This window comes from Toxotes jaculatrix, chromosome 22 (genome assembly GCF_017976425.1).
Source record: "Toxotes jaculatrix isolate fToxJac2 chromosome 22, fToxJac2.pri, whole genome shotgun sequence".
NCBI lineage: Eukaryota > Metazoa > Chordata > Actinopteri > Toxotidae > Toxotes > Toxotes jaculatrix.
This window is the reverse complement of record NC_054415.1, coordinates 11,985,417-11,999,850: the sequence shown is the minus strand read 5'-3', so window position 1 is coordinate 11,999,850 and position 14,434 is coordinate 11,985,417. Positions and strand designations below refer to the sequence as shown.

Below are 14,434 nucleotides of genomic sequence, written 5' to 3'. Positions count from 1 at the left end.
CAGAGAATTAATGGAAATCTCCAAGATCTACTTTTTTAGTGCAACACTTACACATCCTTACTGTGGTGTGTTAGGGGGAAAAAAGAGTTGTAGTTCTTCATCATTATTCTAAATGTTTTATTTCTGTGTTGAAGGGGTATTTCTGAGTTTGGCTGCACTCAGCCTCTTAGAGGTCGAAGACTTCCAGAAGTACACTGAAGAGAGTGATACAGTGAATTGGCTCTTGATGTCAAGACCAGCTGCTGAACAATGTAAAGACTGTTACTAAAAACACAGTCTTGTTGTTGTGCTGGGTTGTGGTGGTTACAACAGTAGCAGTTCTTCGTTGCTCTCCCGTTTCCACTGACTGAGGTCTACTTTCTTTTTTTACATCCTATCATTTCATCTTCTTGCTTGGGGTGGCAATTAGACCCCGATCAACAGAAACATACTGCATAGGCTTTTCCACATGCACACACACACACACACTCACACACACACAGAAAATACAAATACACAAGTGCACCTGCTGGCCAATGCTATATCAGAGCCATGCTTTTTATGTCTGTGTGTGCATATTGTTATACAAGAACATCATGTCATCAGTCCTGAAGAACAGAGAGAGAAGCTTTTCAGTATTAACCCTTCAACAAAGGCCGTTGGTTAGAGGGACCTCAGAGGACTACAGTCCAATCACATCTTCATCAAAACACTCTTCAGACATTCTTCAGCTGCTTAGTCTCAGTTGTTATTGAGGCCTATGCTGCACTAATGTATGTACAGCACATGATACATCGTAAGCAATGTGTATTGTGTATTGAAGTTTGCGTTGCGTGTTTCACCGCAGCCTCAGCAGTTCTTTCTGTTTCTTTCCGGTAACTGGTCAAATAATGTCACATTTTCACCAGCAAGACACGTAAAAACAAAGAGGACAGAGCAGAGAGTGAAGTTTTAAAACACCTTCCCTAATGTTTGGTTCTGTCCACTGCTCCTTCTATTTCCAGATCCAGAAATATGTGACTTTACATGATGGTATCAGGTGATGAGTCAGCGCCTGTAGCAGTGTGAAGTGCGTAGAAAAAGAGTCTTGTTGTTTGCTGCCTCGTGGGCTCAGATGTTCCTTTTCTGAACTGCTGAATCACTCGGTGTGGTCTGTGCCAGCTGTGCATGGTGTCTGAAGTGAGCCACAAAACTAAACCAAAAAATTAGATTACTGCAGAATAGATTAGGTAGGCAGGAACGAAACATGGGGCTTTGTTGTTGTTGTTTGCTGTCAGTGACGATGCAGAATGATCGGCTGCGTCTCTGGGGACTGAATTGATTGGATGATTATTAGGAGGGGGGGCGGTGATGTCAGCATGTGGTGTGATTGGCTGCGTTTAAGGAAGGATTAGATCAGCAACATGGCGGTGATGGGCTGACTCATCTCCTTTGAATTTTATTTATTTATCTATTTGTTCTCATTGTCAGGATCAGATCCCAAAAAATGCGATATTTCAAATTATAAAATGCCACAGAGTTAGAATCCAAGAAGCTGCCGTCATGTCTTATTTATACTGCATGTGTGAGTGTGTGTTTCAGTGTTGTGTGGTGTGTACATGTTGCAGTGTCCGTGTGAGTAGTTAGTTAGAATAAGAGTGTTAACTAAAATTATTTGTGGCAGAGACAATTTAACTTTCATCAGCTTTCATCAAATTTTCTCTTGACTGGTCTTTAAACCTCCCTGATCAAGGTGAAGGTGAATGATGTGTGGATTTTGTTTTATCTTTGCGTGTGTGTGTGCGTGCGTGCGTGCGTGCGTGCGTGCGTGCGTGCGTGCGTGCGTGCGTGCGTGCGTGCGTGCGTGTGCGTGCGTGTGTGTGTGGGAGAAGCTCACTGTTTCTCAGGCTGTCACTGTAATCGCAGTAATGAGACTGAGGGCAGGAGCCTAACAGGACTTGTCACATGGGGAGAGGCCGACAAAGCCCCTCTGTGTGTGTCTTTGTCTGTAATGTAATGTGTGTGTGTGAGTGTGAGTGTGTGTGTTTTAATAGGTATATGTGTACATGGACTACAGTGTACTGTGTGCTACATCTCCCTTTCAGCCCTTGCAGGGTTAAGTAAGCTGAGTCTCAGCACTGTAAACTCTTCACATCAGTCAGTGTCAGAGCCTCCTTTTATTGAACTGTGCTTAAAAGCGGCTCAGTTTACTTTCATATCAATAATCGTACTGAAACAGAAACACATCATGGTTTTATTGCTGAATCACTGATGATCAGTGATTCAGGCACCTGTTCTCTCAAAGCCTCTTTTAGCCAAACTCAAGTTTGGACAGAGACAGGTTTGCTGATCACCCTCAGCTTCCAGTCTTTAATCTAAGCTAAGCTAAAGCCAGCTGATGGCTCCAGCTTTTAATATATTAAACTGTACCAAAATGCAGGTATCTAGTTGTCCAAAAATGTTTCCTTTCTTTTTCAAATCGGGATTTTTATTGTTCCATAGTGTGTTTCTAAAAGAATTTTTTATTCTTATGGGTTGGTTTTCAACTAAAGGTCACCTCCTCTGCAGCTCTGTCCATCAGAAGCCTTTCTGAATCATGTATTATATATATAAGTAACAACACAAAGCTTTATGTTATAATATAAAGTGCCTGGAGGAAAATACTCCCAAAGTCTTTACCTAGATCTATCCCTTTAATCCCTTCCACTCAGGAACTTCTTAGTATTTTTCTTCCCTGTGTTCCAGCCATCAGGCTGAAACTGTCATGGCAGATTAATGTTTTGAGCAGTTACACTAATTACACACAGGTTGTGACTATGTCTTCGGGGGCCCCTGGTCTGTGTGTGTGTACCTGTGAATGGGTGTTTTCACCTTTGATATTCAGTAATAATTATAGTTGTAACATTTCTAATAAGCAAGAAGAGCAGTATACAAAATATTAAGCACGAAGAAGAATCAACCAGCTGCTGAACAACGTAGTTCCATGCTCACATACATGTACAGGTACCTGAAAGTGCACCTTTAGGAAGTGGTGGAGTTAAATTTCCTGGAGAAACAGTGTGGAGCCTGTGTGTGTCACTCTAGAAGGTGGATTAGTGCTGCAAGTCTTCATAACGCTGAAGGGCAGCCCTTATTCAGCCAGGAGAGAGGAGTGTTTTGGGTTTACCCACAGAGCGAAGCCTGCCAGATCATAATCACAGCTAAAGTCAGTCAGTCACACTAATAACACGCCGGCAGGACGTACGCCTAGCTTATCCCTCACCTGTTTATGTTTAACTGAAGTATTTGATGCCAGAACTTATAAAAGTTGTGAATATATACATGTCAAAAAAAAAAAAAAACAAACTCAAAATAGTGGTCCACTGTACCACAGACCTTATACATCATTAAATATGAGGTTTAGATGTGCTTGAACTTTATCTATTTGAGATCTGTTACACACCATCAGAAATCTAATGATGCACAACATGGATCAAGGCAGTTGTCTGGAGTAGTCATAGTACTCGTTTTTGCAGGTTTTCATCCCTTTTACCTTTTATTAAAAAAAAATAGCAGTTTCACAAAGTGGGATCAGTTCAGTGTGATGATTTATGTGAAAGACCATCATTACACAGACAGATAATAGGTCTGTCTGACTGGATGGTCTGGGGTTGCTTCTTGATGCAGAGATTTCCAGCAGTGTTTTTTTGTTTGGCTGTACCCATTATGTCTAGTCTCTGTCCCTCTCTATTTCTCCTTTTACTCTCTTTGCTTTTTTTCTCTTCATATCCCGTTCGAACATTTTCTCAGACGTGTCTTCTCCTCTTTAGTCCACCCGAGGTCCCTTTATGAACGGAGGACCCCGGGGATGTCGTAGAACTCAAGATAACAAACACTGCGTCGCTGCTTTGTGGACGTGAACACAATCAGACAGAGTTGGCATTTACTCTGAATAGGGCTACAGTAATACAGGCTTGTTCTCTTGGTTTCCTTTGAGCGACCACTGACTGGCTGACCTCATGATCCTTTATTGAATCTGACTGAATCCTGTTTAAGTCCATATTTTGTTACACTTCTTGCAAACATTCAAAATGAACATTTATGCAGTAACTTGATAGCCTCACTGTAAGCAGCAGCGAGTGCCTCCACTGTTACACTGGATTACAGAAATGACTCTGTCAAGTTTTGGGATCTTGGCCAAAGGGATTATTGCAGATTCACTCCTGTAATGCCCTAAACAACCTTACCATGAAGTCACAGTCTCCTCAGATGACCTAAACACTCTGACTGTAACAGTTACATCACTTTCACCTGGAAAAATTAATGAGCGCTTCAGTCAAACTAAAAGCTGCTCTCATCAATATTATTATATTAACCATGGGTCAAATGACTGTGGCGTCAACAACAATATTTTTTATAATGCTCTTAAAAAGAATACACTACACTATGACTTGGCAAATCATTAGAATGTATATATGTATATCGCTGGATATTTTAAACATAATGGCTAATCACAAAGCAAACTTATCTTGCTGTGATTGTAGGATTGTATATCCTCATTTTAAATACTTTCACCTGATTTGGTTATCGATGAAAGACATTACTGACATAGCATATATCATTCATTGTGTAAACTGAAGTTTCCCTATTAAATTGGGCATTTGTGCTGGCCACACAGCACAAAGCTGACAGTGACAATGCTCTGTAGGTGTTCAGTTACTTCAGGATGGATTGTGTTTCTCCTCAGACCTGCATCAGTAGGTCCCTCCCTGCCTCTGTCGTCTTTTCTCATCAGGGCTGTAGTCCCAGAGAGCGTCTGCTAAATAGCTGGGATCTGATGTCACACACACACAATGACACCTCTGTGGTTGTTTGCTGCTGTTGCCTCACTAGCTCCTGCTTTCCTTTTCTTTCCTGCTTGTGTTTTTTTTTTCTTCCTCCTACTTTTCCTCTCCATCTCCCTCTCTCCATGACTGTCCTTTCAGGCCTTTCAGACGCTCTATAGGCTCTCGCTGTGATGAATGGGACAGTCTTTTTAGTGGAAACACAGAGACACAGAAAAGCCACCAATGTGCGCACACAAGTACTGCGCACAGAATGCAAACTGCATGCAAAACGCCACATCCTCTCACGCACACATTCAGACTGCATGTCTACTAGCAAAGAGCAACAATAGCAGCCATTTATAACAATACTGTTCTGAGATTCTCAGGTTATTATTAAGTATTTCTGACGTTTTAATACTTCCAATATTTCCTTGGTCTGTCTCCAGTATTTCCACTTCCTCTTCAGGTGGACAGTGAGTTCAGTGATGAGAGGCAGAGGGGCATCATGGGAGGAAATTATGTAGTAGCAGTGTATTTATTTGCACTAAAGCAAAACAGAGCGATTCCTTAATGAAATCCAGGGTGGGACTGTTTACCCAGAGCTCTCTCACTCGCTCTCTCTCATGAACAGTGAGGCCACTGTAATGTGTACTGGCACTGCATGGTCCGACACGCACATACAAACACACAGACACACACATGCACACACACACGCACACACACACACTGCTCAGTAGTGGCACCCGTCTGCTTACAGCTCAGTGAAATATTTCCTGTCTTCACCTCATCTCCATTTTTACCATCGAACCTGTAATAATCAGTCATGGTGTTTGAAATAAAGAGGAATTCTTGATCCAGATTTAGATTCATGCACAGTCTGTTTTTTACACACACACACTAACAAACATCCACAGACCAGAGTCTTGAAAATCTCTGAATTTAGAAATGTAGCTAAGTCTTTAATTATGTTCTTGACTTGATTCCTGGTCGTGTTAGCAGTGTAGCTATAGGGATGCCAGTCGGTACGCTGGTGGGTCGCAACAACTATTCTGGGCAGAGATTCATGTTCCCCTCAGGATAAGTTGTAATAATAATTGTAATATCTATGGTGATCCTTTAACTTTTCATCTAGCACTTCTCATTTAACAGCAGTGCTTCGAGCCATTTAATGCCCTTATCTCAGTCTCAGTTATCTCAAAGTGCCAGTCAGCCCTTTATTAGTGGGTTAATGCTCTGTCTGCTGCATAAACAGCTCAGTACTGGAATATTCTTTCCCTGATTAGCTGTAATGCTGGGAGAAATCTTGGTGGGCAAATGTTGAGCAGTTAAATACATTTCTCTGTCTTTCTCTGTATCTCCTTCTACCAGGATCCGTCCTCAGCTGGCCAAAGAGAAGATTGAGGGATGTCACATCTGTACGTACGTGATGCCCGGGGAGCCCCAGGTGGTCCTGGGTAAGGATAAAGCCTTCACCTATGACTACGTCTTTGACATGGACACCCAGCAGGAAGCCATCTACACCCACTGCACCGAGACGCTCATCGAGGGCTGCTTTGAGGGCTACAACGCCACCATCTTCGCTTATGGACAGGTCAGTACAGTCCAGTCATGCACACACACATGCTCTCACACACATTCACATTCGCTGACATTTGCATCCCTCAAGGGGAAGGAGCTGCTTCCAGAATCCCAGGATTTATGGCCGCATGTGAAATGATTTCATTTCATATCATCAGACAAATAATGAGGGAGTGAACAGGCCTCACAGCTACACCAGCTCTGTCAATACGCTATCAGCTGACATGTTCCAACCTGCTCTCACCGCCGCCGCTTCATATTGGCTCTGATAGATCAGCCCGAGAGGGGGAGACGGAAAAGGGAGTTTATTACCCAATCAGGGCAAAGTGGGAACAGATTGCTTCACCTCATACCAGAGCAGAGAACTAAAGCACAAATTCAAAACATGTTTGAGGAGACATTTAACAGATGGACCTCTAACCTGCCTGCTGACAGCTCTACAGATCCATTCTCCTCAGAAAATATTCATATTCACATGTGTAGCAGAGATCTGAATCAAAATATATTAGGTCAGCTGCACGTAACTGACCGAATGTCCCATTAAAGGTGCATCATGGGATTTCATCACTGCTCATGAGCCCTGTGGTGGTTTTGTCAGCTGCTATTATGAAAGGCTGGAGGATGATAGCAAAGCTCTCACTTGCCAGGGACATTGCAGTTATGTACACCTCAACATCTCTGCTCTTGTCAGGATTTATTTTTGGAATTTCTGGGTGGAGCGGAGCTCTTTAATTGTCTGTCTGAAACGAAATGCACAAGTGAAATTCCCACAGAGAGAGGGAGCGCTTCTGTCGCACAGCATCTCCCGCTGCAGCTCTGACGCTCTCTGGTTGAACAACGGCAGTTAAACTTTCCCTCTTCTTAATCTTTCCCTCCGCTCCTCTTTTTTCTCTTCGTTGTTCTCGCCTCACATTGTTCCTGCAGCCCTTGTGTTCCTGTCAAAGAGGCTTTCACAGGGCGCAGTGGAGGCCACCCCCCCTACACACACACACACACACGCGCACACACACACACACACACACACACACACACACACACACACACACACACACACACACACACACACACACACACACACAGAAGTATGTGCAGAAGCATAATCACACAGGTGCAATGTCATACAATAAAACAGGCAAACAGAGTCTTTCTCATTTGCACACACTCCCTCATCTATCACATCACACACACAGACACACACACTCCTGCCAGGCTCTCTTTGAGGCGTGGAGGAAAAGAGTGACGTCTGAATTTGAGCTCAGTGTTGCATTCCTCTTTTTGTCCCCATGGTGACCGCATAGAGAGGTCCCTCTCTAACCCCCCCAAATACTCAAAGCTGCACCCCTAGTCCCTCCTTTAATGATACTAGTCCTCTTTTTAAACATGGTAACTTTTTTTTCCTGAATCTTGGTACAGTTTAGAACAGAAACACAATTAAATACACATGACCACATATTAAATGTTTGCAGAAACACACATAATAAGAGCAGGAATAGATTTTATTCCCATTTGGCAAAGTGACTGATGACTGAGTGTCTTCTTTCCTGCGTCCAGACGGGTTCGGGGAAGACCTACACCATGGGAACCGGCTTTGACGTCAACATCGGAGAGGACGAGCTGGGCATCATTCCCCGGGCCGTCAACCACCTGTTCAGGGGGATCGAGGAGCGCAGACAGGCTGCCACCGAGCAGGGCAGGCCAGTCCCTGAGTTCAAGATCAACGCACAGTTCCTGGAGGTGCTGAAACACACACGAACAAAACGCACAAACCGAACAACATCACACGATTTAAACCCAGAAATATGAGTATTTCTGTGTTAAACACTCAGTCTAAACTCAAAACTCAAAACATCCAGTCCACTTAAGGACCATTAGTTAGATGTAGCCAGAACATGCAGACAGGAAGAGGTCAAAGGTCAGCAGAGGGCAATGGGTTCAGGTTGTTAAAGTGCCCAGATGACCCTACAGCCATTAAACTGTCATTAGTCTGTCTCTGTGGCCAGCTGGCGAGGAAGCAGCTGAGGAGAACAAGATGTGTCTGGGAAGTGTGACAAATATATTGATGATTTATCAGTAACTGAGTATTCCTGCAATAACCTGTTTTGTACTATAAATTTTCAATCTCCTGATTTTTACTTTACCTTTACTTCATCTACCCTCCAGCTGTACAATGAGGAGGTGCTGGACTTGTTTGACTCGACTCGAGACATCGAGGCCAGGAAACAGAAGTCCGGCATCAAAATCCACGAGGACGCCAATGGAGGCATCTACACCGTGGGGGTCACCACCCGCACCGTTACCTCTGCAGCCGAGGTGAGCCGTAACACCACAGCCATGTCTCCAGAGCAGTTTTCTTTTGCTATTGATAAAACAATCATGAAAAAAATCAATAAACTGAATTGCAAAACCACAGCTTTAATATAAAAGGGTCCTTTCATCCACCTCTCGTCTCACAGATGATGCAGTGTCTAAAACTGGGCGCTTTGTCTCGTACCACCGCCAGCACCCAGATGAACGTCCAGAGTTCACGCTCTCATGCCATCTTCACCATCCACCTGTGCCAAGTCCGGGTCTGCTCTCCTGATAATAACGTATGTACTCTGACACTCAGCACTGCTTCTCTTCTACCAAGGAGCACATTACTGATGTTTTTGTCAGATTGAGATAATCATCAGCTGCAGTTTCACTGTCACCTTTTATTTTCTGCTCTGTTCTTTCTCTCTCAGGACAATGTAACAGACAACCGTTTAGCTAACGACTCAGAGATTAATGAGTTTGAGACGCTGACGGCCAAGTTCCACTTCGTGGACCTGGCTGGTTCAGAGAGACTGAAGAGAACCGGAGCTACTGGAGACAGAGCGAAAGAGGGCATCTCCATCAACTGTGGGCTGGTGAGGAAGCTGAGAGCATTTCTGATTCTAAGCTGTGAATCTCATAATAAACAGTAAACACTGCAGAGCTGTCATAGGTCATTAAATTTAGTGTTTTGTGTAAATACATGACCTAAAGCTGAGTTTTTCCTCACTGAGGTGATCATGCAAAGCAAGAAACCTGGAATCAATGTTGAGTCATGTGTGTGGAGCTTTTTCTGGAGCAATAGAGCCTCCAGATGGACAGAACATGAATTGCACACTTCATTTCTTCCACTAACACAAGGTGGCATTATTTAGTTACCATCCTGCCATTTTGAAAATATCATCTAACTCTCTTTCCTCTGTTTCCTCAGCTCGCCCTGGGAAACGTCATCAGTGCGCTGGGTGACAGGAGTAAACGCTCCACTCATGTGCCTTATAGAGACTCCAAACTCACACGGCTGTTACAGGACTCACTAGGTGGAAACAGGTCTGTGAGTCTGAAAACTTATAAGAAGCAGCATAAATTGTAAATCTGGTATTTGTCTACGCATGTTGAGCCATAACTTACATCATGAAGGCATCATATGTTTAAAAATCCTAAAGATTATAACAGAACATTAGAATATAAATTGAAATTTAAACATAAACCAGACCTTTAGGAATCCTTGGAAAATCAGTCCATGTAAAGATATTATTTATCCATAAAAATTCATAATAATCTATTGGGACTGATCACAATTCTTCATTTCTGTGTTCTCCAGTCAAACCGTGATGATTGCCTGCATCAGCCCGTCAGACCGGGACTTCATGGAGACTCTGAACACCCTGAAGTACGCCAACCGAGCACGGAACATCAAGAACAAGGTGATGGTGAACCAAGACCGAGCCAGCCAGCAGATCAGCGCTCTGAGGACTGAAATAGCCCGACTGCAGATGGAGTTGATGGAGTACAAGACGGTAAGAACACACGGATAACAAACATCAGAGAAAATAAAACCAACGTAGCAGATCTGAGTATAAAAACACGATTATTCCATGACTATTCCTTACACAGGGAAAGCGAATGGTGGGTGAAGATGGGATGGAGGGCATCAACGACTTGGTTCACGAGAACTCCATGCTGCAGACAGAGAACAACCACCTGAGGGTGCGGGTGAAGGCCATGCAGGAGACCATCGACGCTCAGAGAGCCAGACTTACACAGGTCCTGAGTGACCAGGTCAACCAGGCTCTGACTAAAACAGGTAGACTAAAGCAGATATGAAAAAAACTCATTACTATTTCTACCCCTGTATGAGGGATCTATATTAGCAAGTGCTAAAATAGTAAATAAAGTAAAAAAACCCACCAAAGCATGTTTGTTAAATGCTGTAAGAATAAAGAATAATTTTGTAGTTAAGCTATTGTATGTTTTCCATGTTAAGGCTAAAGTGATGTTTCTGTCTATAGGTGAAGGTAATGAAGAAATCGGAAACATGATTCAGAACTACATCAAAGAAATTGAGGAGCTCAGGTATGTATCCGGACAAAATTTCACATTATCTTATAATGTGAAATTTAATAATCTTATCCTACCCTGTTGATGTTGTGTGTGACAGTAATAACATCTGAATGCAACACTCCGCCTCCCACAGAGCTAAACTCTTTGAAAGCGAGGCTGTGAACGAGAACCTCAGGAAGAACCTGTCTCGAGCCTCCACTCGCTCCTCGCTGTACGGAGGGCCCGGCTCCTTCTCCCCGGCCCTGCTCGCCCCTGAGAAGGAAGCCAGCGACGTCATCATGATGGCCAAGAAAGACTTGGAGAAACTCAAGAAGAAGGAGAAGAAAAAGAAGAAGAGGTATCCTAAATTTCATATCGTTGTTGATATATGAATGCTACCAAAAACAAGTACACTTGCATTTAAGGTCATAACCTTAGAATGACACGTCTCATCCACAATCAGGTCGTCTTCATTTGAACGCACTGTATTTGCAAGAGTCTCTGCACTCACCCGGTCTTTCTCGCTGCTCTTTCTCACTCTGTCTTTCTCCCATCTTGCAACATTCCCTCACTTGCTCCACCTTCCACATGGCCTGTCTTCCCCCTCTACTTCCTCCTCACCCCTCACACCTCACCCCCCATCCCTCTCTGAAGGCTGAGGCGATACGAACAGAATCAGCACCAAGAGGTTGAACCTGCCAGGTTTGTCACGTCCCATCCAGGACTGGGTCAAATACATAATCTGATACTGATTCAATTACCAGCTAGTTTGGCCCAGCGGTGTGCTTCATGCCCTTTTTGTGTTCAGATTGAAAGGATTTCAGTTGATTCTTGACCCGAGTTTTAACCCAAATCTTCCTTCGTAAATTCCCAAATGAACTAATCTCTAACTTTTTTTGCACCTACAGGTGGTTTACAGATCTCTTAACCAAGCTCTTATGTTTTCCTCTTAACCCTCTGTTCTTGCTGTTTTAACTCTTCACTGCACACTGCAAGATATTGATCAGATCTCATCATAAGTAGCCTTAATAAAGGATGAAAACTGGAGTTGAATTTGGGGGTAAAATACTGAAAACATCAGGGGTATTTAAAAACAAACAAACATGTTTTTATTATCAATATTTGATCAATAAATCTTAGTAGTGTGTTGCAGCCTTTCATACAGTGAAATTTGTTTGTAATATGATTGCTAATAACTATGAATCATGATCATTTAATCATTTTATCTTTCCCTGTGTATCATTAATGTTGCCCTCCACCCATGCCATCACAGCGAAATCATCCATCAGCCAGCACTGATTCCATATCTGCTCCTGATCCAGTGAAGTGTATAATCATTTGCATGTGCCCTTTAATCATCTTTGATTAAATATAAAATGCTATAAACCAAATCTGACCCACAGCTTGAAGATTCTGCCTTGGTTGGTAGCTGGTTAACGCTTGTTTCTCCTTCAGCATTATCAAAGAGGAAGTCCCAGACAATGACCAGGAGCGAGGCAATGAGGAGGCAGAGGTGGTAGGTGGAGAATCACTGGATCAAGCTTTTAGATTGTTATCTAAAGGTGTTTATCACCGATTATTTGGTGTATTTTACTGTCTTATTTACATCTCCAGGAGGGCAGCGATCACGAAGAAGGTGAGGATGCAGATGGGGAGGAGGAGGACTTTGACATGGCGGGGGAAGACTCGTCTGATGAGTCTGACTCTGAAGAACTGGAGGAAAAAGGTAAAGTGACCTTTCAGTTACATGACAAAAAACAAGGCCTGAATTCATACTTGCTAAAGAAATGGAGCAAGCATCGGGATCTATTGATGTGTGTGTGCAGAAAACGTCCAGGCTGACCTGGCCAACATCACGTGCGAGATCGCCATCAAGCAGAAGCTGATAGACGAGCTGGAGAACAGCCAGCGGCGTCTGCACACGCTCAAACAGCAGTACGAGCAGAAGCTAATGATGCTGCAGAACAAGATCAAAGACACACAGCTGGAGAGGGACAAGGTGCTGCACAACATGGGTAAGACATACATTCAAACACATACTTGACTTTAATAACGGGACATTGTACCTGGTGCCTAACCCCCCCCCAACACAAATGAAAGGCTTTTCCATTTTCCTTTCTTGTTGCTTTCCAGGTTCAGTGGAGTCGGGTACTGAGGAGAAGGCCAAGAGGATCAAAGCTGAGTATGAGAAGAAGCTGAGCTCCATGAACAAAGAGCTGCAGAAGCTCCAGTCAGCTCAGAAGGAGCACGCCCGCCTGCTGAAGAACCAGTCACAGTATGAGAAACAGCTCAAGAAGCTCCAGCAGGACGTGACCGAGATGAAGAAGACAAAGGTTTTTTTTTTTTTTGGTTTTTTTTGTTATAAACAACCTCTCTTTTACAGTTCCCATGTCGAGGTGCTGATTTGACCCCCTGTCACCTTGTGTTTATCCACCAGGTGGCACTGATGCGTCAGATGAAGGACCAGCAGGAGAGGAACAGGGCCACAGAGTGCAGGAGAAACAGGGAGATCGCCTCTCTGAAGAAAGACCAGCGCAGAGCCGAGGTGAGAGGGATGGAAACACTCACAGAGAGCTTTTTATTTCTGTTTGCATCATTTATCATAGTATTTGTTTTTCTACTTTTATTTGTAGTGTTTATTTTAGTTAGTGATTTCAGATTGATTTAATGTCAACTATGATTGTGAATCATAAATAAAAGTTTTCTGGAAAATAGAGAACAGATATTTGTTGATATGAGTGGTTGATTCTTGTGAATTGAATTTCTTGCTGTACTAGTTTGTTCTTGATATTCGTCTCGTCTTTCAGCACCAACTGAAGCAGCTCGAGGCCCAGAAGAGACAACAGGAGCTGATTCTACGCAGGAAGAACGAAGAGGTGAGACACTCACAGTCAGACGGTGGTGGTATGTTATTTATTCTCTTTACACTCTGATGTACGTATGAATTGCTGTCTTTTTTTCGTGTAACGTATCAGGTGACAGCTCTCCGGCGGCAGGTGAGGCCCGTGTCTGGGAAGGTGAGCAGGAAGGTGAGTTTACCTGAGCCTCTCCAGGAGCCGTCGCATCGAGCCACACCGGGAAGGCTGCAGACCTCGGGAGCGTCCCAATCCAATGGAGCCAGGTATCACATCTGAGCTGGTGTGAAATATGTGCGACTTGTTGTGAATAAAACAGTTGAGTGTATATTTTAACGCTTCTAAAAAAGCAACATCTTCCTCCTAAGGAGTTCCCCGGTGCGGATGAGAAGCATGTACCTCAGCAGGACAGCCAGGGCCAAATGGCAGTCACTGGAGAGACGTGTCAGTGACATTATCATGCAGAGGATGACCATCTCTAACATGGAGACGGATATGAACCGACTACTGAAGGTAGTCCCGTAAAACACTGGGTTATCATCAAAAAACAAGTCAAAAGAGGAGAGCTATGTTTTCTTCCAGTCCTCTTATCCTGTCTTTAAACTCCTTAATCCACCACCAATCTAGCAACGTGAGGAGCTGACCAGGCGGAGGGAGCGAGTGTCCAGAAAGAGAGAGAAGATGGCGGTGGACGGCGCAGACGCTGACCGCTCCCTGGCCTCCCTGAACGAGGAGCTGGAGTCCCTGAGCGCCAACATCGACTACATCAACGACAGCATTGCCGACTGCCAGGCCAACATTATGCAGATGGAGGAAGCCAAGGTGAGAAGATCTCAGGAATCCTTGGTTCTCATGATGCTTGAAATTCTTTAGAATTTAAAGCGAAGCAGAGTAAAGATTCTTTCT

The 14,434-nt window shown here is 43.7% G+C and overlaps 1 protein-coding gene across 2 annotated transcripts in view; it reads left to right on the top strand.

Annotated features, from left to right (window-relative positions):
- The window catches only part of LOC121176077 (kinesin-like protein KIF21A), a 28,609-nt gene that overhangs the window by 5,440 nt on the left and 8,735 nt on the right, over positions 1 to 14,434 (top strand). For both annotated transcript variants that reach the window (XM_041030043.1, XM_041030042.1), the window contains exons 2-21: positions 6,132 to 6,354; positions 7,893 to 8,075; positions 8,502 to 8,651; positions 8,795 to 8,929; positions 9,065 to 9,229; positions 9,565 to 9,680; positions 9,955 to 10,150; positions 10,248 to 10,437; positions 10,643 to 10,706; positions 10,828 to 11,031; positions 11,328 to 11,375; positions 12,129 to 12,189; positions 12,288 to 12,399; positions 12,500 to 12,688; positions 12,807 to 13,006; positions 13,111 to 13,218; positions 13,481 to 13,549; positions 13,649 to 13,794; positions 13,897 to 14,041; positions 14,156 to 14,350. In XM_041030043.1, the coding sequence (XP_040885977.1) occupies positions 6,132 to 6,354; positions 7,893 to 8,075; positions 8,502 to 8,651; positions 8,795 to 8,929; positions 9,065 to 9,229; positions 9,565 to 9,680; positions 9,955 to 10,150; positions 10,248 to 10,437; positions 10,643 to 10,706; positions 10,828 to 11,031; positions 11,328 to 11,375; positions 12,129 to 12,189; positions 12,288 to 12,399; positions 12,500 to 12,688; positions 12,807 to 13,006; positions 13,111 to 13,218; positions 13,481 to 13,549; positions 13,649 to 13,794; positions 13,897 to 14,041; positions 14,156 to 14,350 (2,899 nt within the window). The remainder of the gene's footprint in view (positions 1 to 6,131; positions 6,355 to 7,892; positions 8,076 to 8,501; positions 8,652 to 8,794; positions 8,930 to 9,064; positions 9,230 to 9,564; positions 9,681 to 9,954; positions 10,151 to 10,247; positions 10,438 to 10,642; positions 10,707 to 10,827; positions 11,032 to 11,327; positions 11,376 to 12,128; positions 12,190 to 12,287; positions 12,400 to 12,499; positions 12,689 to 12,806; positions 13,007 to 13,110; positions 13,219 to 13,480; positions 13,550 to 13,648; positions 13,795 to 13,896; positions 14,042 to 14,155; positions 14,351 to 14,434) is intronic.